The sequence below is a fragment of the Phocoena sinus genome, chromosome 2 (assembly GCF_008692025.1).
Source record: "Phocoena sinus isolate mPhoSin1 chromosome 2, mPhoSin1.pri, whole genome shotgun sequence".
NCBI lineage: Eukaryota > Metazoa > Chordata > Mammalia > Artiodactyla > Phocoenidae > Phocoena > Phocoena sinus.
In genome coordinates, this window is record NC_045764.1 from 96,793,693 (window position 1) to 96,817,570 (window position 23,878).

General features: G+C 41.9%; 1 protein-coding gene and 1 long non-coding RNA gene across 5 annotated transcripts in view; one reads left to right on the forward strand and one right to left on the reverse strand.

The window, feature by feature from the left end:
* Nucleotides 1-13,759: 13,759 nt before the first annotated feature.
* LOC116749502 lies at nt 13,760-23,469 on the reverse strand. Its single transcript, XR_004348624.1, has 3 exons — nt 23,334-23,469; nt 20,477-20,540; nt 13,760-14,533 (listed from the first exon to the last, which is right to left on the reverse strand). It is a non-coding gene; the product is annotated as an uncharacterized LOC116749502 (long non-coding RNA).
* Nucleotides 22,796-23,878, forward strand: part of MEIS2 (Meis homeobox 2) — a 202,825-nt gene continuing 201,742 nt past the window's right edge. The window contains exon 1 of one of the 4 annotated variants that reach the window (XM_032623894.1): nt 22,796-23,857. In XM_032623894.1, coding sequence (XP_032479785.1) covers nt 23,846-23,857 — 12 coding nt within the window. In that variant the 5' untranslated portion in view covers nt 22,796-23,845. The remainder of the gene's footprint in view (nt 23,858-23,878) is intronic. The other 3 variants (XM_032623896.1, XM_032623890.1, XM_032623892.1) reach the window with 3 other exon arrangements.

A 23,878-nucleotide genomic window follows, 5' to 3' on the forward strand; every position in this document is an offset into this window, starting at 1 on the left:
CTAGCCGGCAAGGATCTCATTCAGATTCGATGGAGAAATCAAAAGCTTTACAGACAAGCAAAAGCTAAGAGAATTCAGCACCACGAAACAATGTCTACAACAAATGCTAAAGGAGCTTCTCTAAGTGGGAAACACAAGCGAAGAAAAGAACCTACAAAAACAAACCCAAAACAATTAAGAAAATGGTCATAGGAACATACATATCGATAATTACCTTAAACGTGAATGGATTAAATGCTCCAACCAAAAGACACAGGCTCACTGAATGAATACAAAAACAAGACCCATATATATGCTGTCTACAAGAGACCGACTTCAGATCTAGGGACACATACAGACTGAATGTGAGGAGATGGAAAAAGATATTCCATGCAAATGGAAATCAAAAGAAAGCTGGAGTAGCAATACTCAGATAAAATAGACTTTAACATAAAGAATATTACAAGAGACACGGAAGGACACTACAAAATGATCAAGGGAACAATCCAAGAAGAAGATATAGCAATTATAAATATATATGCACCCAACATAGGAGCACCTCAATACATAAGACAACTGCTAACAGCTATAAAAGAGCAAATCCACAGTAACACAATAATAGTGGGGGGCTTTAACACCTCACATACACCAATGGACAGATCATCCAAAATGAAAATAAATAGGAAACAGAAGCTTAAAATGACACAATAGACCAGATAGATTTAATTGATATTTATAGGACATTCCATCCAAAAACAGCAGATTACACTTTCTTCTCAAGTGTGCATGGAACATTCTCCAGGATAGATCACATCTTGGGTCACAAATCAAGCCTCAGTAAATTTAAGAAAATTGAAATCATATCAAGCATCTTTTCTGACCACAACGCTATGAGATTAGAAATGAATTACAGGGAGAAAAACGTAAAAACACAAACATGTGGAGGGTAAACAATACGTTACTAAACAACCAAGAGGTCACTGAAGAAATCAAAGAGGAAATCAAACAATACCTAGAGACAAATGACAATTAAAACACGATGATCCAAAACCTAGGAGATGCAGCAAAAGCAGTTCTAAGAGGGAAGTTTGTAGCTATACAAGCCTACCTCAAATATCAAGAAAAATCCCAAATAAAGAATCTAACCTTACACTTAAAGGAACTAGAGAAAGAAGAACAAACAAAACCCAAAGTTAGCAGAAGGAAAGAAATCATAAAGATCAGATCAGAAATAAATGAAATAGAAACAAAGCAAACAATAGCAAAGATCAATAAAACTAAAAGCTGGTTCTTTGAGAAGATAAACAAAATTGATAAACCATTAGCCAGACTCATCAAGAAAAACAAGGAGAGGACTCAAATCAATAAAATTAGAGGGCTTCCCTGGTGGCGCAGTGGTTGAGAGTCCGCCTGCCGATGCAGGGGACACGGGTTCGTGTCCCGGTCCGGGAAGATCCCACATGCCGCAGAGCGGCTGGGCCCGTGAGCCATGGCCGCTGAGCCTGCGCATCCGGAGCCTGTGCTCCACAACGGGAGAGGCCACAACAGCGAGAGGCCCGCGTACCGCAAAAAAAAAATAAATAAATAAAATAAAATTAGAAATGAAAAAGGAGAAGTTACAATAGACACCGCAGAAATACAAAGCATCCTAAGAGACTACTACAAGCAACTCTATGCCAATAAAATGGACAACCTGGAAGAAATGGACAAATTCTTAGAAAGGTATAAACTTCCAAGACTGAACCATGAAGAAACAGAAAATATGAACAGACCAATCACAAGTAATGAAATTGAAACTGTGATTAAAAATCTTCCAACAAACAAAAGTCCAGGACCAGATGGCTTCACAGGTGAATTCTATCAAACATTTAGAGAACAGCTAACACACATCCTTCTCAAACTCTTCCCAAAAATTGCAGAGGAAGGAACACTCCCAAACTCATTCTATGAGGCCACCATCACCCTGATACCAAAACCAGACAAAGATACTACAAAAAAAGAAAATCCCAGACCAATACCACTGATAAATATAGATGCAAAAATCCTCAACAAAATACTAGCAAACAGAACCCAGCAACACATTAAAAGGATCATACACCATGATCAAGTGGGATTTATCCCAGGGATGCAAGAATTCTTCAATATACGCAAATCAATCAATGTGATACACCATATTAACAAATTGAAGAATAAAAACCATATGATCCTCTCAATAGATGCAGAAAAAGCTTTTGACAAAATTTAACGCCTATTTATGATAAAAACTCTCCAGAAAGTGGGCATAGAGGGAACCTCCCTCAACATAATAAAGGCCATATATGACAAACCCACAGCAAACATCATTCTCAATGGTGAAAAACTGAAACCATTTCTTCTAAGATCAGGAACAAGACAAGGATGTCCACTCTCACCACTATTGTTCAACATAGTTTTGGAAGTCCTAGCCACAGCAATCAGAGAAGAAAAAGAAATAAAAGGAATACAAATTGGAAAAGAAGAAGTAAAACTGTCACTGTTTGCAGATGACATGATACTATACATAGGGAATCCTAAAAATGCCACCAGAAAACTACTAGAACTAATCAATGAATTTGGTAAAGTTGCAGGATACAAAATTAATGCACAGAAATATATTTTTTTTTTTTTTTTTTTTTTTGCACAGAAATATCTTGCATTCCTATACACTAATGATGAAAAATCTGAAAGCAAAATTGAGGAAACACTCCCATTTACCATTGCAACAAAAAGAATAAAATATCTAGGAATAAACCTACCTAGGGAGACAAAAGACCTGTATGGAGAAAACTATAAGGCACTGATGAAAGAAATTAAAGATGATATCAACAGATAAAGAGATATACCATGTTCTTGGATTGGAAGAATCAATATTGTGAAAATGTCTATACTACCCAAAGCAGTCTACAGATTCAATGCAATCCCTATCAAATAACCAATGGCATTTTTTACGGAACTAGAACAAATAATCTTAAAATTTGTATGGAGACACAAAAGACCCCGAATAGCCAAAGAATTCTTGAGGGAAAAAAATGGAGCTGGAGGAATCAGACTCCCTGACTTCAGACTCTAGCACAAAGCTACAGTAATCAAGACAATATGGCACTGGCACAAAAACAGAAATATAGATCAATGCAACAGGATAGAAAGCCCAGAGGTAAACCCATGCACCTATGGTCAACTAATCTATGACAAAGGAGGCAAAGATATACAATGGAGAAAAAAACAGTCCCTTCAATAAGTGATGCTGGGAAAACTGGACAGCTACATGTAAAAGAATGAAATTAGAACACTCCCTAACACCATACACAAAAATAAATTCAAAATGGATTCGAGACCTAAATGTAAGACCGGATACTATAAAACTCTTAGAGGAAAACATAGAACACTCTTTGACATAAATCACAGCAAGATCTCTTTTGATCCACCTCCTAGAGTAATGGAAATAAAAACAAAAATAAACAAATTGGACCTAATGAAACTTTAAAGCTTTTGCACAGCAAAGGAAACCATAAACAAGACAAAAAGACAGCCCTCAGAATGGGAGAAAATATTTGCAAACGAATCAACAGACAAATGATTAATCTCCAAAATATAGAAACAGCTCATGCAGCTCAATATTAAAGAAACAAACAACCCAATCCAAAAATGGGCAGAAGACCTAAATAGACATTTCTTCAAAGAAGACAAACAGATGGCCAGGAAGCACATGAAAAGCTGCTCAACATCATTAATTATTAGAGAAATGCCAATCAAAGCTACAATGAGGTATCGCCTCACACCAGTTAGAATGGGCATCATCGGAAAACCTACAAACAACAAATGCTGGAGAGGGTATGGAGAAAAGGGAACCCTCTTGCACTGTTGGTGGAATGTAAATTGATACAGCCACTATGGAGAACAGTATGGAGGTTCCTTAAAAAATTAAAAATAGAGTTACTGTATGACCCAGCAATCCCACTACTGAGCATATACCCAGAGAAAACCATAATTCAAAAAGACACATGCACCCCAGTGTTCATTGCAGCACTATATACAATAGCCAGGTCATGGAAGCAACCTAGATGCCCATCAACATATGAATGGATAAAGAAGATGTGGTACATATATACAATGGAATATTACTCAGCCATAAAAAGGAACGAAATTGAGTCATTTGTTGAGACGTGGATGGATCTGGAGACTGTCATACAGAGTGAAGTAAGTCAGAAAGAGAAAAACAAATATCATATATTAACACATGTATGTGGAACCTGGTAAAACGGTACAGATGAACCGGTTTGCAGGGCAGAACTTGAGACACAGATGTAGAGAATAAACGTATGGATACCAAGGGGGAAAACCACGGGGGGGTGGGGATGGTGGTGTGCTGAATTGGGCGATGGGGATTGACATGTATACACTGATGTGTATAAAATTGATGACTGCTAAGTACCTGCTGTATAAAAAAAGTAAAAATGCAGTTGATATAATTCCGTTTCTGTGGGTTAAAAAAATGTCTAATAAAAACTCATGGAGCTGTTTACACTTGAGATTTGCACAATTTATTCTAAGTAATATCTCAATAAAGATTTTTTTTCATCTTCATAAAAAAAAAAGAAAGAAAATGGATTCTTACGTCACTCCTACACACAAAAAATAAGTTCCCTGTTGGTTAAAGAATTAAGTACAAAAAGAAAACCCAATCGAGTGTTTTGAAGAATTTTACAGAAAGAGATCTTTATAACTTTAGGATATGAAAATCTTTTACATAAGACACAGAAAACACAACCCATAAAAGAAAATGTTGATAAACTACCATAAAATTTAAAACTTCTGTTCATCAAAACACATATCAAATAAAATGAAAAAAAAACCCCACAAATTGGAAGGAGATATTTGCAATATAGAACTCATAAAATTAATAAAAAGATGAAAAACTCAACAGGAAAATGTGGGAAATACATAAACAGATATATCACAGAAAAGAAAATACGAGTAAAGATTAAGCATATAAGATGCTCAGCCTCATTAGTGATTCAGAAAATGCATGTTAAAAACTAAAGTGAGTGTAAACCGTTTTACACTCACCAGATTGGAAAAGAAGGAGGAAGAGGAGGAGGAGGAAGTGGTGATAGAAGAAGAAGAAAAAGACAATATAACCAAGTGTTAGCATATGGATCAATAAGATATCTTATTTAGGACTTCCCTGGCGGCGCAGTGGTTGAGGGTCCGCCTGCCGATGCAGGGGACACGGGTTCGTGCCCCTGTCCGGGAAGATCCCACATGCCGCGGAGCAGCTGGGCCCTTGAGCCATGGCCGCTGAGCCTGCGCGTCTGGAGCCTGTGCTCTGCATCGGGAGAGGCCACAACAGTGAGAGGCCCGCATACCGCAAAAAAAAAAAAAAAAGAAAAAAAGATATCTTATTTACAACTAGTGTGAATGTAAATCAGTACAATCCCTGAAAAATAATTCACGTTATCTTGCAAAGTTGAACATTTGTGTGCTAAACAATGTGGCAATTCACTCCTAGATTTATACTCTAAATATAGAAAATTCTTTGCATGTAAACATCAAGAGACACACACCAGAATACTCATAGCAGAACGCTTTACAATAGTGACAACAACAACAAAAATGGTAACAACCCAAAGAAGGAAAGATAAATAAATTGTGTTATGTTTATACAATGGAATATCAAACAGAAAGAAAAAGTATACACAAAAAATTAATCTTGAAAGTGCAATATTGGATGAAAAAAAGAATCCAGAAAGACTCCATTGAGTGTGATACCATTTTTATTTTTTAAAAAAAGCTCAATGAATATTGTTTGGAAATATGTATACATACATAGTATATATAGAGAGGTTGATATTTATTAATATACTAATAATGTTATATATGATTTATACAGTTCATATACTATATATATATATATATATATGTGTATATATATTTCAGGAATACATAAACACAAAAAAGTATTTTTAAAAATTCAGGCTAGTAGTTACCCCAGAAAGAAGAAGCAGAAGGATGAAATGGAAGGAACACATGATTATATGCAGTGTTCCCCTTCTTAAGCCAGGTGGCTAGTTCACAAATGTTCCTTTTATGATTATACTTTGTAACAGCCAAATATGTTACATATATGCTTTTGTATGTAACAAATATTTTACTAAATATAAAAGTAAAAAGATAATGAGTGGTCATTCTTTTTTTTTTTTTTTTTTAGTGGTCATTCTTAAAAACAGTGATGTTATGACTGAGAGAACAGGAAATAACAGAAAAGAGCATTACAAAGCTCATGCCAGAAACTCTCAGTTTCAGTGAAGCAGGAAGTGAAGTCATCTGAGAATGAGAGGGGTGAGAGTACTTAGGGGCTTCTGAGTGGTTTGTAGAGTAAAGAGAAAAGGAGGAAAGGAAGGAAAGAGAAAAGGACAGGGGATTAGAGGAGAGAATGAGTTATTGTCAAAAGAAGGATTCACCACAGAAAATGGGTAGAAGAGTAATCTTCGCTTCAGGAGGCCAGTTGAAGTTCAGGCTGTAAATATAACGTGTATGTATTCAGGACTTCTTCCCTCAAAAGCTGATTATTCAGCAAGAGAAACAGAAAATGATTATGATTAAGTTGGAGGTCATCAGGGAGGTCATAATAAAAAGTTCAAAAAGCAATAGAGGCCTAGACCCAATGCAGCGAAAAGTAATTAATAATTAATTAATTAATTATTTTAAAAAAAACAATAGAGGCTTTGGATTTTGACTTAAATACACTCACACCCTTCAATCTATGTCCAGGAATCCATTCTATGAAAATAATTCTGAGTTTTGAAAAACCTTTATGCACAAAAATGTTCATTACAGAATTGTACATAAAAAATGAAAAAATAAATTAGTGCCCAATAATAGTGTAATGGAAAAGTGAATTTTGATACTTAATTTAATTGATGACATATAGATTGATGGTCATAAAGAACTTGAAAGCTTAAATAGGATGCAATTTTATGCAAAGTACAATTACAACTACATAAAAGGAACTATATATAGAAAAAATGCAAAGAAATACAATAAAATTTTGAAAGCAACTGTGTTTGGATACTTTATCTATGGGTGATTTTTTCTTTTACCCACTTTTCCACATTGTCAAATTGTCTTTAATGAGTATATATTACTTTTAAAAATGAAAAATAAATTAAGATAAATGTTTAATGATTTCTTAATGCTTTAAACTGGGTAGACGATCAAGTAAATCAAGCTGTGACTAATACATTGGCAGAAAATGATCAAGAAGCCAGAAGTTGGGCTTCCCTGGTGGCACAGTGGTTGAGAGTCCGCCTGCCGATGCAGGGGACACGGGTTCGTGCCCCGGTCCGGGAAGATGCCACATGCCGCGGAGCAGCTGGGCCCGTGAGCCATGGCCGCTGAGCCTGCGCGTCCGGAGCCTGTGCTCCACAACGGGAGAGGCCGCAACAGTGAGAGGCCCGTGTACTGCAAGAAAAAAAAAAAAAGAAGCCAGAAGTCATAATAAGAGTCATAATGAAGACAGTTTGTTTCAATAAAGATATGGTAGGAAAGAAAAACAAAATCTCTACATTTGAGATCTTGAAAGTAAGTTTAAGTTCCAAGCGTAGCTGTAATTGTGGATGGCTAAAATGGAGATATATATACATACATACATATATAGGTACAAGTACACACACATAATTAATGTGCACAGGAATGGATTGTGATGTAGGGTGGACAAAAAAAACAGTGAACCGAGTGAGAATGATCAGGGTCAGTAGACAAAAGCAACCTGAATGAGAATGAGCCAGAGTTATATAAGTTTTTAGTTTGGACTTCCAAAGAAAGACACAAATATTCAGCAGCTTTACCATATGGTAAATTATACGTAGGCATCATGTTTATCCTTTAAAATTGAGATGTAATGGCCAGTTTTGTGATGAATATGTCGAAACAACCTGTTTTAGGTTATGTTATATTTATTAGTGTGTCCAATTGTATATGAATATATCCTAGGCTCTGGAAGAACTGGCCCTATGTCTCTTCTCCATGCATAGGTTCCAACTCATTTTTCAAAGTATGTGTTTATATCTCAGTAAACCTGAGCTAACTCATTATATAAATAAGGCCTAATTGGTAAAGTACATTAAAGCAATCTTCTTTGAAGGTAACATTTTCCAAAGAGCCTGTGTAAAATATCATCTTTTAAATGTATCTCTCAAAAAAAAAAATGTATCTCTCTTTTCCTGTCATACACTCTAGTCACCAAGACAAATATTATTTAAATTTTTCTAAGTTTCACATATACTTCTCATATACTTCAGCCAACCTGCCATAGTAAAATGTAATACAATGTTATATGTGGGGTTTTTTTTGGTATCGTTACTAATATTTATATTAGGAAGAGCTAAATATTAATAAAATGATATCATCAATAATTTTGAAGGATCTGGAAGGCTAGAATGTAATTGCACTGAGACAGACTTCTCTTTGCTAGGTTCAATATCGACCCAGGAAAGCCGCTTCTCTCGATGCTCTCTATTCCACACAACCTCTTCAAGGCTCCCGTAGTAGCCTAGGCATATTTCTACCTTTGTTCATACCAAAATCTGTTGATACACCAACTTCTGTTTCACTATGTGAACCCACCGAAGCAGAGAATATATTTAATTAATATATATATTAATATTTAATTAATCTTTATATGTTAACACCTGTAAGAGATTTTGAGAGAATATTATGGACACAATAAATTGAATGATTGAATGAAAATAGGAATTAATAATTGAATGACGCCCATCACCTTGTTAGTATTATCAAGTTATAGAATGTCTGTGGTGTCCTGATTGTATTATACATGAGTTCATAGTGCAGTTATGTATTCTAAAGAATTATAAAATTCATACTTCATCTGCACTGCTAATCCAAAAATCAGCCTTTATTTAAAAATTAATTCTGGTATACCCTATATGTCTTAGAAACATTAGGATGCCTCCTGGTAAAGCTTCCAATTATGTGTTCATAATTTTTTTACCCCGTCAAGCATACATTGCTCCTTCTGTAACATACCCATTCTATTCTTAGTGAAATCACTGGATTCCAAATCACAACATCATGCTTTATTTCAGCAATAATTTAGCAGAGACAAATCCAGTGCTACGTGGAAAGATGCTTATTATCTCCAGCACCTCTGCCTCTAACTAGCCTAACCCCTTTTTCAACAACTGTGACAAAAGGATCTCCCTCCTCCCCCATCTGTTTCGCTCAACAAGCTGCTGTAGAAAGAGCAGTGAACTGAGAGCTGCTAGTCCAGGAACTTGGTCCCAGGGTTGTTACTATCTTGAGTTAATTAGACTTTGAATTAGTACCTTAATCGCTTGGGGCCTCCATTTCCTCATACATAAAATGAGAGGGATGCAGCAGATAATAATTGTAAAAAAAATAACCAGAAGTTCTATTTATCAGGCTTTTACTATATGCGAGGAAGTGTGCTTTGTGCTTTACATACATTATCTCATTTAATTTTAATCCTCCAAACAAGTTTATTAGGTGTATCAGTCAGGGTCCAGCAGGAAACAGATAGTGCATATCAAATTGGGTAATTTGAGGAATGCTTCATAAAGGAACTATATTAAAAATGTGTGAGTGGGGTGTTAGGAAACCACAAGGGATGGTGCAGTGCCCCAAGGCTAGTAATGGGGAGGGAAGTGGTTACCTGAACCCAGAGAGAGAGCGCTGTGAAGAGGGCTGCCTGAGCCACGGCTGGGATGCAGCCAGCCCCCAGAGACCCTGGAAATCAGGACTCAGACCTCGCTCTACCCACTCGGAACAAACCCAACAGGAAGCAAAGGCCAAGGTGGCATTCTGAAACCATCCATATCAGCCTCCGGATCACAGAGCCTGATGGAGAAAGAAAGTAAAGAGTGGATCTGGAGGGGCCAATAATATTAAGTATAGTTATCCAGATTTTATGCATGAGACTACCGAGGTTCAAAGAGGTTAAGTTTCTTGAGATTACACAGTTAGCTCAGGACAGAACCAGGATTCAGCTCCTTCGTGTGAGACTCCGGAGCCTAGGCTTCTGACTGCTCCTCAGCTAGGGAGTTCCTTTTTGTCCTTCCAGGATTAGAAACAGCCTCCGAAGTGATCTAATTCAACCCTCTCCCTTAGAGACGTTTGAAAGAGATGTCTTTCCATTTAGGACATGAGCCTTGCAGAAACCTCAGTCACCTTTGAAAAGCTAGTAGTCTGTGTGGTCCTTCTTCCTGTTCCTATACTTACAGTTTATATCCTGACATGTAATTTTGACCTATACCCCTGAATGAGACACTGGTAAAGACAAAGTTGTTAGAAAGTCAAAGGGAGAGAATAACATTTTTGTTATTAAAAGAATCTCTTCAGACATGCTATCTAAATTAAGCACAATTAAAGAATTTTCTTTGTCCAGTGAGTAATCTAGTGTGTAGTATGGGGAGCGGAGAGGGAAGTAAACTGATGATTGAATTTCCTGGTTCACCTGCCAGAATGAGAACATAGCCCAAGACTATGCTAAATGTGTTCCATTGACTGTGGACAAAGTGAGCAAAATGCAAGATGTTTAATTGAAGTGAAACTAAAAACTAATATTAAACATATTATTCAACATCCCTGTGAGGGCCCTTTAGATAAGAAAAGGAAAGGAAATTCTCATAGAGTGAGTGAGTAGTCAGAGGTTGTTAATTACTCCTTGTGTGAGAATTAAATTTGCTTAAGAGGGAAGACTGTAGTAATTATCTGAGGTCAAGGGGCCCATCCCCCATCTGTCTGCTCCTCTGTCAAATTGAGATAAAAGTCCCACTCAGGTCTCCTAGCAATGGGGAACTCTTCCGGCACAAGTGCTTCCTGGACTGAACAAGTTGTAGTCGCAAACTGTGTAAGTCAGTTGTTGGGAACATGAAACAAATCTTCTAAAAGCCAGGCAAGTTATAAACTGTGACTCATGGCTGGACCAGCCCTCAACGGCCACTTAAATCCAGAATCTAATTCAACTAGAGCTGCAAATGTACTTCCTGGTATGAAGGAAGAAGGGAAGTAGCAATACTGGGGGCTTAGCCTGGCCCCATCCCAGGTCAGGTCCTGCACCTGTGCCGTTCTCACTGCCTCTCAGAGGTCGCAACGCTAGAGCCTTCAGACCCAAGGCAAGAATGAAATGAAGCTCGAGTTTCTGGCAAGCTGGAGAGGTGGCCTTGTCTGCCATCTGTGTTCCTAACAGGACCTGAGGAAGCTGTTGTGGGTGAACAGTGAGTGTTTTGACCCAGATATGCCTCACCTTGAACTCAAATGCCTTTTTTGTTTTTTGCACCAGAGTAAGCAATTTATCATTTATTGTACCTTCTAAGGTAGAATATCTACATTTTTGTTTTGATTGTTTGACATACTTCTCAACTGTAACAGAATGTCTGCCCATGAGTAATGAGGTGCATAAATTTTTTTTAAAAGGGGCATTTTGGGCTTCCCTGGTGGCACAGTGGTTGAGAGTCTGCCTGCCGATGCAGGGGACACGGGCTGTGCCCTGGCCAGGGAAGATCCCACATGCCGTGGAGCGGCTGGGCCTGTGAGCCATGGCCGCTGAGCCTGCGCGTCCGGAGCCTGTGCTCCGCAACGGGAGAGGCCACAACAGTGAGAGGCCCCGCGTACCGCAAAACAATAAATAAATAAAAAGGGGCATTTAAATTACCTCTTCAAAGACCATCAATGTGACCTGAGAGAACACTCTCAGGAGGAAAGGTTCAGTTTGGGGATCAGTTTTAACTAGTTGGTTAATCATAAATCTGAAAAACATCTGGGTATAGGACATCTTTTCCAAGAAAAGTTATTTTCTTGCCTGTCATTGAACACTACCTAAGCAGGCTTTTTGATTACTTGATAGTCAGCAGCAGCTTCATCATGTCTTGGTAGTAAGTGAAAATGGGGTTAGGGCAGAATAAGGGGAAAGAAACTTCAGTGACCAGAAGTGAACCAGTGTTTTTAACAGAGAGGTCTCTTCAAACAAGCCTTGTGTGGGTAAAAGCCAACATCTACTTTATGAGAAATTGTGAGGTGAGAGGGGCTCATATTTAGGCCCTGCAAAGATCAAGAATGTTGAACCTACCCCAAATTCACCTTCAAATTAGCTCTGACTTAGTAATTTTCCTGATAATTTCCCCAGACTTGGGAACTAAAAATAGAGGTAAAGTGGCATCTAATAAACCTATCTTTTAGGATAACTGAGTATTGTGGGGGGAGGTAGAGGAGGAGGAAGATACGAGATGGGAAGGTAAGATGGGAGAGGGAGGGGGAAAAGGAAAGGAGATAGGAAAAGAGAAAGAGAGAACTCTGCCAGTTGACTTCATTTCCACACGAATCCACCCACTCTGAGCTTCTGTTGTTGCTTTGTTTATGCAAAGTAAGCGGGGCTGAGACAGAGTGAAAGAGCTGAGAGATCCACGCCGAAGAAGGCAAAAATAATTTTTAAAATGTAAATGAAACTAAAACTCACTCTCTCCCTCTCTCTCTCTCCTCTCTCCTCACTCTCTCTCTCTGTCTCTGTCTCTCTCTCTCTCTCTCTCTCTCTCCACCCCCTTTGGGTCCGGGCAATCCCTGCCTTCAGACTTTGAAATGAAAACACGCCGAGGAGGGGCGGGTGGGAGGCCCAGCAGCAGCAGGGAGCGTTGTCGGTGACCGAAGGAGCTCTGGTGAATATCAGGTTCGGATTAGTGACAACTCAGAAGTCACGCCGGCGGTTGGGGGAGGGAAGTTTGCCAAGGTCTCCGAACTCGACGGAAGAGCGAGTTGCCTCCCTCGGCGCCGGGCGGAGCTGGGCATACCCAGAGAGACCTCTGTCCCGGCCTGAGCGAGCCCTGCCGCGCTCACACCCCGCGCAGAGACTGAGTTTGTCAGCGATCATAAAATGGGAATTGATTATTCCAGCCACCATTGATTAGGGAAGAATGCTTACTGCAGCAGCGGGGGAAAGGTTAAGAGGAAATTGACCTTCTTCCTAGGTGACATAAAGTCATTAGGTAAATGAGATATTCACACAGGAGCTTTAAAAGGTCATGCTCAATTTTTATTTGTAGCCTGCAAGAGTCAACCTGGAGCTTCGGCGTAGGGCAGGGACCCCGCTTTCCAGGCTAAGTGGACCACAGGAAGAGAACTCTCTCGCAGCGCGGCCAGGGCCAAGGGTGGGAGTGGGTTATTGTCTTGCGAGGATCGCACTAGAATTGGCGGGGGCCTTGGGACCCCGAGCACTGGACCTCCTGCCAGACCCGTGTGTGCGTTTCTGTATACACGTGTGTGCGCGTGTGTGTCCCTCTGGAAGTCTGTGCTTCGCACCCGCGTCTCCTCGGTTCGATTCGCCCGCCAGCAAAGGGGTGTAGGGCCGAAGCGGACAATTAAAAACCCTTACCCTACCAGAGCCGGCCACGTCTCAGAGTGAAAGAGTTGTTCTTTTTTTCTTTTCTTTTTTTAAGGAGAGGAGTGAGAGATGTATTTATGCACATATTTATCCCTCTAATTATAGGAATTAATCCTCTTACTTATGACTAAAAGGTAACGTCGAAGGACGTCCCTTTGATGTGGAAAAGCATCATTTGTGACTCACATTCAGACTGATTAAGGAATAATTGTTGTTAAACGCTTTACAAGAGGAGAGTGGTTGAGGGGCATTCGTAATTTTACGGCTTAGCACAAAATTAAACGTAATTAAAAACTCAGAAATTCCAACTGATTTTCCAATTATTTTTATTGTCTGAGCTAATTGTTACACAAGTGTATCACTTCTCCCCAAAGGCGTTACAAAAAAAAAAAAAAAAAGGCAACCCTACCTTTCCCAAATATTCGCCGTGAGGATTCACAGCTTTCTACAGGTACTGGCCAGGTAAAGACCTTCCTCACTCTCCCTCCCTCGGTCCCACCTCATGCCCCCGCTCCACCACTGTAATTAAGCGTTTCAGCCACTCTCCCCTTTCTGTGAGTTCCTACAACACCTTGGGATGTGAGAAAGTGATGGCAGTTCTCTTCTGCAGATCATTACAGTAAAACTGGAAGTATCTATAGAAGACTGATGAATTTCTTGAAGTAACACTTGTCATACATGGCGGAGAGATTTTTTTTTAAAACCTGAGTAAACACAGATTTCTGGGGGCCATCCCTCAATGCCTCTGCCTTCGAGTGTATGGCAGGAGGGAGGTAACAGGCAAACAAGGACTGGGGGATGTTTGTAACCGTGCACACGAAGACATGCAGATGCATGCAGGAAACTTTCTTTTGCTTTCCTTTTTCTTTTTCTTTTCTTTTTTTTGACCAAGGTTGGGTATGGAAAAGCTTCTCAGTTGGATTGTGAATTTTTTTTTTCTAATGTTGGGATTGCCGGCATAAAGCCAAACTATCTTTGTATGTATGGCTTCTCTTAATGTCCAAATAGATTTATTTAAATACATTAAAAGGTTTATAAAAAGTGCTTCAGTGTTACAGAAAGAAACACATCCTCACAGATAGTCCAGAAGTGGCCCTGTCTTTCCTATCAGTCTTGGAGGGAATCCTAGAAAACAAAATAAAAAGCATAAAATTAGGCAGAATGTGAATTTATAAATTTCAATTAGTCTAGACTGAGAGGGTGGAGCAGTGGAATGTTTGCGTTTCAGTAATTTCTCTGTGATTTTTTTAGGATAGAGACTTCAGTGGATTCAAGCTTTCTATCTGACTTTCCCATCTACCCCTCATAAAATAAATGATTGCCTCTGATCTGACGTGCCAGGTGAAAATGGGTAGAATTAAAACTGTCAATTCTGCTTCCAACTTGTGTCTTTCGATTGAGTTCAAAAGCTTTTAAAGGTAAAATGTGCCGAACATTTATATATATATATAGTTTCTTTCTCTCCTATCACAGCTTTTAAGTAAAAAGAAAGAAAAAGTATTTATATTTCCAAATTCATTTTCCCTGTAAGATTTGAATCCTGCAGGTAATTTGATGACGGACCCTAACACGTGTAAGTTCGTTTGCCCAGCGAAGCCCGGTTTACAAGAGTGAAGCCAAGGAGGTACAGTGAAGTCCGGTTTTTTGGTTTTCTACCTAAATGGTTTATTTGGAGCTGAGATGTGGCTATTTAAACCTGAAGCTTTCCAAGTGCTACAATACTATTTCAGAGAAAAGGTTGGAGTAGGCAGAGTTGGAAAGAAAGGAGGAAGGCTCTCTTTGAAAGTTAGAAATGGTGAAAAAGACATGTAATCCGATGTGGAAAATTGAGTAAAAGAGGCACTGCACACTTTGGCTGAGGCAAAGATTGCTGAATCCTTTGAAGAAACTGACACGGATTTTCCAGAGATGGGAGGAGAGAGAGAGACGGGGTAGGGGTGGGGGAATCCTAGGGTGGGCATTTTATGTAAATGAGTAAATTCGAAATGTAGTACAAATCCAGTATAGTAAAACTGACAGTTCTGACAGTATTGACAACATAAGTATATGTTTGAACACTGCACTTTCAGACACTTAACCGATGAAGCAATAAAATAATTCGACTACAATATTTCAAATAATCGACATTGATGTTTTGATACATCATTTTTATACTCCAAATCGATCTATCACTCTGAGGCTGGTCAATTTTAAGTAAAAACGGGCTGCAATTATTTGCACCTTGGCTAATGATGACCTAATAACAGCCCTCAATTAATTACACCGAACTGTGCTTTCTTCCTTCAGTATGGGAGTGGGAGGGGGCAATTCTTGAGGATGAGAACCTAGGATTGTGTCATCCTCCACCCTCCCTTCTATTTTTGAGATTGTGGGGAGGGGGGATGTCTGAGTTGGGAAGAGGTCTTTGTGTGATCACAGACACTGCAGACTGAGGCCCCCTCACTTCAAGTATCCACTGACTGGGTCTGTATTGGAGGTATGGTCCTCACTTTGCAAGGTCAAAACTAAATTTTAGAAAACGCAATCATAAAGTTGAGTGAGTCTAACTGTTCCCCAGGCCCATACCCTTTCTTCTGTTTCAAGGAGTAGAAGGAAGAGATTTGCTCAAAGGAGGACTGGAAATTTCTCTAAGGATCAGAGTGTGTGTGGAATGTGTGTGTGTGTGTGTGTGTGTGTGTGTGTATGAGACAGAGAGAGAGAGAGGGAATTTTAATCTAAAGAACCCAGTTGGAGTGAATCTCTCCTTCTATCCCTATATCCTCTCACGGCTCCCCACACACTGCTGAAGGTTTACCGGCTACTGTTTTATAAAAAAGCCACAAATAAGAAGACAAATCTCTTCGAGAAAGGAGGAAGGATGCTGATGAGTACTGCATCCTCAAGCGAGTTCCCGCAGTCTCTGCTGTCTTTTTCTTCTTTGCCCCGTGAGGTTTCCAGTGAGCTTTCCTACTCCCACTTTTCTTTTCCACTCCTCTCCAAATTTGGTGTGTAGTGGTGGTGGGAGAGGGAGGATAGAGCTAATTTATTTAAAAAAAAAAATCCTGGACAGGCCCAGTATATTAAACTGGAGCAGTCCGTTGTGCTGTAGGGATCCGGCCGGCGGGAAGGGGGGCAGCTGGCGCCCCCAGCCCAGCACTCTCCCGAAGGTCTGTTCCCACCCCTGCGAAGCCCCGACCCTTCCTCAAACTCGCACTGAGACTCGGCTTCCTGACCTAAAACTTAGCTGGGCTCCACTAGACGGGATTCCAGTGTCTGATTTCTTTCCTCCAAACTTCACAAATGCAGTTTAAACCCCTCCAAACCACCGACGGCTGAGAGGCTGAGACTTAAGCAGCGTGTTAAGCTACAATAAGATGCGACTCAAAGGCAAAGGACGTGTGTGACCTATGCTGGGTGAAGGTGGGGGTCCCAGGAGAGCTCCCCCGCCGGAGCATCACTTGGTTCCGAGGGTGTCAGCCTCTGACCGGGTCTTTCCAGCTGTCTGCGCGGCAAATGGGGGTGGGAGCCAGAAAGGGGGCAGCAGGAAGAGAGGAAAGAGAGAAAGGGGGGATAGGATCAAGATTGCGGAAGAGACAAGAGAAGGAGAGAGGAAGATGTGAGGGAAGAAGGGAGGATGGAAGAGAGCGCGGGAAGGAGCCAGAGACAGCGAGAGAGAGCTCACTCGCGCTTGGAGCCCCGCCAGATAGCGCTAGAGGGCTATTTATTGAAATACTTTCCTACTGCGAGATATTGAAGCAGCTAAAATTGGGAGAAATAAGAGCAAAAGGAAAGAAAGTAAAATCATTCCACCCCATCTTATGTAAGAACATAAACTGCGGGGTGCCTTATTGTTATTAATTGGGGGGAGGGGCATATGGAAGAAAGCCTAAGTGGGGAAAGGACCAGGAAACAAAAACAAACAAAAAGGGGTCCCCTTCTCTCCCTTCGTCCCAACTCGGAAGAGAGTGAGCAAAGTTAACAGGTAAGAAAGCAAGTGGAATTATTCCTAGAGCAACTTTCAGAGCTTCTGGTTTTATCGCTGGGAAGGTCAAGAACATTTCACAAGGATGAGCTGAGGTTTATAGAGAAGAGATGTTTTTAAAGTAATAGACGGCTGCAAGGGGGTGGGGAGGGAGAGGCAAACACGTTATTGGAAATGCCAAATAAAATATATATTAAAAGTTCCAACTGTCAGCCAGCAGGTCGGAGCAGAAAGAGAGACCCGCTGCCTTTGTCCCAGTGATACTGGGTTCAGGGCTGTTTCTGCAGGACCGCAATCCAACTCCTTGAATAACAATTTATACTCTGGGAGGCTTGGAGAAGAGAGCTAGACTACAAAAATTCACTGTTGCATTCAGAACGCAAATAACAGTGAAGCAGATGGAGAGAAAAGACCTAGTGACAGAGGTGGAGTCCAGAGAGAAAGGAAGAATAAAATATTTTGATCCTTTTTACTTGCTGAAGTCAGTAATGCAAGACAGAAATCTTCTTTCAAGTAATATTTTACTCTAAAATATTGATTTGGTTTTATTCTAAAACCCCAGGCATCTCACTTCTAGCTTGTCATTTTAAAATTGCACTTTCCTTTTACCTAAAGGAATTTTTTGAATTAAAGTAATAATATCTTTCTTCCAAACCAGCCAACAGAACCTCCACAAATAAAAATTAACCTTATAGAGGGGGGAAAAAACCCAAAACCTGCTTAATCCAAAATACTCCAAAACATTAACTAAAGTTACAAATAAGATTACGGTTGGATTTATTTGCTCCTCTAGCAGGGCGTCAATTGTTCTAACAGCTGTAAGAAGACAAAAAGGATTTAAACCCAGCAATTTTAATACACAGATTAACACTTCAGACCTCAGAGTTCTGAGGAATTTGGAGTTATCTCTGCTGAGGACCTATTACTTTCTAGAAAAGAAAAAAAAAAGGTGAAAAGAAACACAAGCTCCTAAAGGAAGGTGGGCAAATTCACCTAAAATAGAGTCTCGGTTCATAACTGTTCATTTCAAATTAAATACTCTCCATAAAGCCAATGCCCTGTAAATTAAGTAGGTATAGAGGCATTCAATTATTCTTTTAAATTTTTGAATGTTACCTATAATATCATTCCATGTTGAGACAAAAAAAAGTAAAAATAGAAAAGAAGCAGTTCTCAGAAGTCTTGGGGATGCTCCAATAAGAAAGAGGTGATTAAAAACAGACCCTTAAATTTGAAAGGCCCGATTCCCCCTCCCATTCGCCCCCCCCCCCCCAATCAGGTCCCTTCCCTTTCACCTCTTTTTTTATGCAGTGCCCTCACCCCCACTCCAGAGCTAAGTAGCCGATTTGGGATTCTGAAGAAACAGATTTCAGCATCCATATTTGTTCTGGGGCACTTGTAAAATGCGATTTGTAGAAGGTCTTTAGCCTTCTGATTGTCTTTGAATTGTTTTTACTGAAACAGATCTTTTGCAGTTAATGAGTCCCCACGCAGCTGGACAGCTCCTCTCGGACACTGAGAACTCTAACCCCAAAATGACCCCAATTTGACACCGCAAGATGAAATTTTACCGCCTGTTAAAACCATTTCCAGCCTGGGCAAACGGAGCTGACTGTTGACGAAGGTGTGTGCCGCCTCCTGCGACCCCCATCTCACGCCTGTCTCCCGGGCCTGCCCCACCTACTTTTCCTTTACCCCAAATGTGGGAGAGCAGATGAGCCTCGCAGCCCCGGTGGGAGTGCGGAGGCTGAGAACTGAGCATCAGCGACAACGTACTATCGGACTAGAAAGCAGAAAGCCTGCGTACCCCACTGTTTTTGAATAGCTTCCATGAGACTGCAAAATTGGGGGTTAGGAGAGACCATGAAGTTCTTAAATGTTTTTCAACTCTATTAATAAAACATCAGCAAGTTGGTGATTAAAACTAATAGTCCTTTAAATTCATCAGATTGACCAAGAACTGACATCATGAATCACCTCCAACTTGATCTTGTGTGCAATTCACTGCACTGCGATGCTATCTTAAAGTAACGGTTTCATAAATTACGTGCAACTAGGTAAGGGAAATTTCTTTAGTCGCATGAAGTTCGGGGTTCTCCCCGTAAGCAACTGGTGAAGTTTTAAATGACACATATTTTCCTCCAGGAGGACTTCACTTTTAACACACTCACACTTCTTAACTAAGGTCTTTGGAGTTAAGAATGATTGGTTGGTTTTTTTCTTGAACAGTATCTCAAAATGTTCTGTTTCTCTCTCCTTCCCATCTGTAACCAGATTGTCCCAGTTACTTGCTTTAAAGTACTCAATAAAAGGCAAAAGGAGTTACAGAATATTAGAGAGAGAGAGAGAGAGAAAGGAAGAAAGGAGTTTGGGTTAAAATGCCTTCTGCATCACCCAAAGGATGAAAACACATGACAATAGAGTTCGAACTTTTTTCTTTTGTAAAGCTCAAGATTATCACGGAGTAATCAACCCATTAGCTTAACAGCTGTTTGAAAATATAGAAATCATCAGTCGGTCTGAATTGTTTTTACTCAGATGCACTGCCAGGGAAGAAACTTTTTTTTAAAAATCCTAGTGTAGTTTTTCTAAATAAAGGCTGTAGGAAATGCTACCTCACTTCGCAATATCATTATGAAAAAAAGTGATGGTAAGAGAAGCAGGAGAAGCAGAAGGCAGCAACTTTGAATGTTTAAATTCTGCGATGCAGAGGTTCGGTTCGAAGTTGATTTTTACAAAAGAAGTATTTATCAAGGAAACTGAGTTGCTTTTTAAAAAGAAAAGTGGCGCTTTCTGTACAGGGCATTTAAAACAACAGTAACCCTATTGGCGACAACAAATATGCAATATTGAAAATAAGAACAGTTAGAGGATTTAAACACTGAAAAACTGTATAAACTTCTCAGCTAGCGGCGCTGAACGGGGACCGTGGATCCACCAATATAAAGACCTCGGCAAAGTCGAAAATGCTCCGCAGCGAGACCACTTTGATTTTTTTCTCTCTCATCTTTCCGCCCCGGCTAAACAGAATTCGAACAACTGCCTCCTATAATAAAATTCTGGAGGTCAACTTTTTCTTCTCTTTTGCATCTTCTTTTTTTACTCACCTTTTCTTATACGTCGACGAACAACTCAGCAACAAATAAGGATGCTTTTAATCTTGGAGTTCTTCTGGGGAAAAAAAATGAGGAGGTGGAGGGGGAAGGACCCTCCCCCCCAACCTGCAGGTTTCATACCAGTCGGCTCTTGCAGGCTTGAAGCCCGGCTTAAGAGTGGCTGAAAAGTCTAGCCTGGGCTAGACTCTCCTCCCCGAAGCTCCGCGCGCCCGGCAGTCCTTGCTCCGGCCACCCCGGCAAATACCGCGCGGTCCGCGGCCCCTCTCCCTGACGTCGCGCTACACTCGCCTCTGCAAGCCCCTCCGCACTATCTTTCTTTATATGTAAGGGCCGATTTCCCGCAGACATCATTGTTATGATGGCTCATTTAATCAAACTGTTTAATTGCTCTGGTAATCACTATCATCATCACAGGTGCTCAATCATTCATCATTTTTGGAGGGCTTTATTGACCTCCGGAGCTCATTCCCCAGCCCTATTAAAACGGGGCCAAATTTCTCCGACTCCGCTTGGAGTCTCTGCAGGCTACGATCTAAGCCCAGTTGAGAGTTGCCCGAAAGCTTACAGTGAAGCAGAGATGAAAAGGGAGAAGGAAAAAAAAAAAAAAAAAAGCCTATCCGCCTTCTCGCCTTCTCCCTCTTATTCTCTCTCCCCACAACTCCCTTCTCTCTCTCTCCCTCTCTCCCTCACAAACACACACAGAGTATTTTATTCTCCTTGAGCGCCCCCCCCCCCCAATCTCCCGGGAAGTCGGGTCAAAGCCACGCGCAGAGGATTCGCTACTTTCTACTCTCCAGAATGGGTTCAAAGTTGGAGAAGGAGGCGGCTGTTGAGGAACAATCTGTTTTCAATTCTCTGGGCCGGGGACCATGAACCAGGGCGAGAGCCAGGAGTTGGGGAGAGGGCGCGCTCGGAGCGCAGGCCCCGGCTGCTGGGCTGCCGGGAGCCAGGGGGCGGCGGGGGCTGCAGAGCTGAGCGAGCCGGGAGACCGTAGCTCCGCCCCCAGCTCGCGGCTCGGAGTGATTGACGCGCGGCCGCCGTGATACCCGCGGCGCGGAGGTGAGGCAGGGTGCAGCTCCAGCCAGGGATTCGGCGAGACATCGGCTAGAACTACTTTCTACGCAAACCATGTGGGATAGTTACCTTCTTTCCCTCCACTCTCCTCCTTTTCCTTTTTGGAAAAGTTCATTCGGAGTCGGCCCCATCTTCCTGATACCCCGAAATTGCCCGGTGTAACTAACACAGCCATTAGCCGGCGATACCGCTGCCTGGCCTCTTAGCCCCCGGCGACCACAACAAAGCTGGGCAGGGAGTGCCGGCCAATCCTCCTTGCTAAGCATTCTCTCTCTCTATGCATTCTCTCTCTCTCTCTCTCTCTCTCTCTCTCTCTCTCTCTCCCCCCCCCCCCCCGCCATGCTTCCCAGCTCTAAGTGAGATCCACTTTGGACTCGCACACCAGTCGCGCGCGCGTGTACACACACACACACCCTTTGGCAACATCAGACAACATCAAACATCCAAACGACTCCCTCCCATTCCTCCCTCCCGATTCCACCGCGGGCCCCAAAGACTCTCCAGGGTGGCCCTTGTCCTCAAAGCTTGAAGGGAGTGCTCTCTGAGTTAAGCTGGTCTCTTCTTGTCCTAGAAAAAAATGAATGTTGACAACAAGGGTCCTGGATCTGCACAGGGAAGAAAGTACCACTTAAAAAAACAAAAACAAAAACAAAACTCTAGCCGGGCGTTGGTACGGTCTGCAGATCCTGCTGCCTCTGGGTGTTAGCAGAAAGCCTTCGGGGCGCGATAATCGGCTGGCAGAGGAGTAGGGGGCCCGCGGAGCTAAAAGGAACAAAAGCAAGAGCGCCATGCCAAACGTCCCCGACACGACCTCGTTAGGCAGGAGCCGGGAGTGATGGGGAAATGAACTAGAAGCAAGTTTTTTTTTTAAATTAAAAATCTGAGGCTGTACCGTACTTTCCCTGTGGTTTTCTGCAGTTTTCCTCTCTGCGCTCTCCCTGTCCTCTTCATTCTCATTCTCTCTTTCCCTCCCTCTTTCCTCACGTGCGCGCGCGCGCGCGCGCACACACACACACACACACACACAGGCGCACACGCACGCACACACACACATACTCCTCTTCCTCCTCCTCCCCCCCCTTCCCCCGCGCCTTCCCCGCGGAGGAGCAGCCTCGCTGATTTGCTCGGGTCGGCCGGGCTCCTGCCTCCCCTCCCCCTCCCGCCCCCCGCCTCCCGCCTCTCCCGCCCCCCCAACCCGGGCCGTCCGATCGCACTCGCTGCATATCAGAAGCTCCGCGCGGCGCGCTCCTCCTCGCTCCCGCTCCCCACTCCCGGGATGTGTCTCCGCCGTACGACGGGCTATGGCCACCACGACTTCCGGGTTCCGTCATTTCGTTCTCCCGCCGCCGACCCGCGCCGCCAAACTGAGGCTCTTCTATAAGCCAGGCAGCAGCCAACCTGCCAACACCTACTGACACTCACTCATCTCCCAGAGAGAGAAAGAGAGCGAGAGAGAGCGAGCGCGAGAGAGCGAGCGCGAGTGAGAGCGAGCGAGCGAGAGAGAGAGGGAGAGACAAAATACCTACCAGGAAAGGGGGGGAGGAAGTCCAGTTTTTGCAAACTATTCATTTTTTTTTCTTGATTTCCCCCCCCTGCTTTCTTTGAACGATACTTTAAAGAGAGAGGATCATATTATAGATACCGCGGGGGCAAAGCTAAGGGGGGGAGGAAAAATTCAAGAAGCAGAAACCCCTCGCGGAGTTTTACTGGAAGAAAAAAACGGGTCTGAAAGATTCCTCCTCTTCATCATCATCAACCATCATTCATTCACTACCTTGACATTCCGGGCTTTGATTGACAGCTGGAGTGGCAAAAAGCCATGAAACACGACAGTTCGGTTACATGTGGGCTGCTGACGGGCCGCTCGTAACCTTCAGTTCGGGGGCTTGACAATTTTTTTTTCTTCTTTTTCTTCTTTTTCTTTTCTTTTTTTTTTTTTTTTTCCAACTGAGGGGAAGAGAAGAGAAAGAGGGGGAAAGGAGGACCGAAGAGGAGGAGGAGGGGAGGGGGGAGGAGGAGGAGGTGGAGGAGGAGGAGGAAGATCAGGAGGAGGAGGAAGAAGAGGAAAAAAGAGAAAAAGAAGAAATATCACAGGAAAAAAAAAAACTCTTCGTTGTCTTGCCTGGGCTTCCCCCCCCCCCTAAAAATAACATATTGGAAAACTGGGAGAAGTCTCCTTGGTTTGGAAAAAAAAAAAAAAAGGAATCTTCAGCCTAGATCACTTTCTTATCCGGACTGGGATATTAAATATACGACACATCCAGGAGTTTATTGGAGCGCAGACTGATGGCGCAAAGGGTAGGTTTAAATCTCCAACAC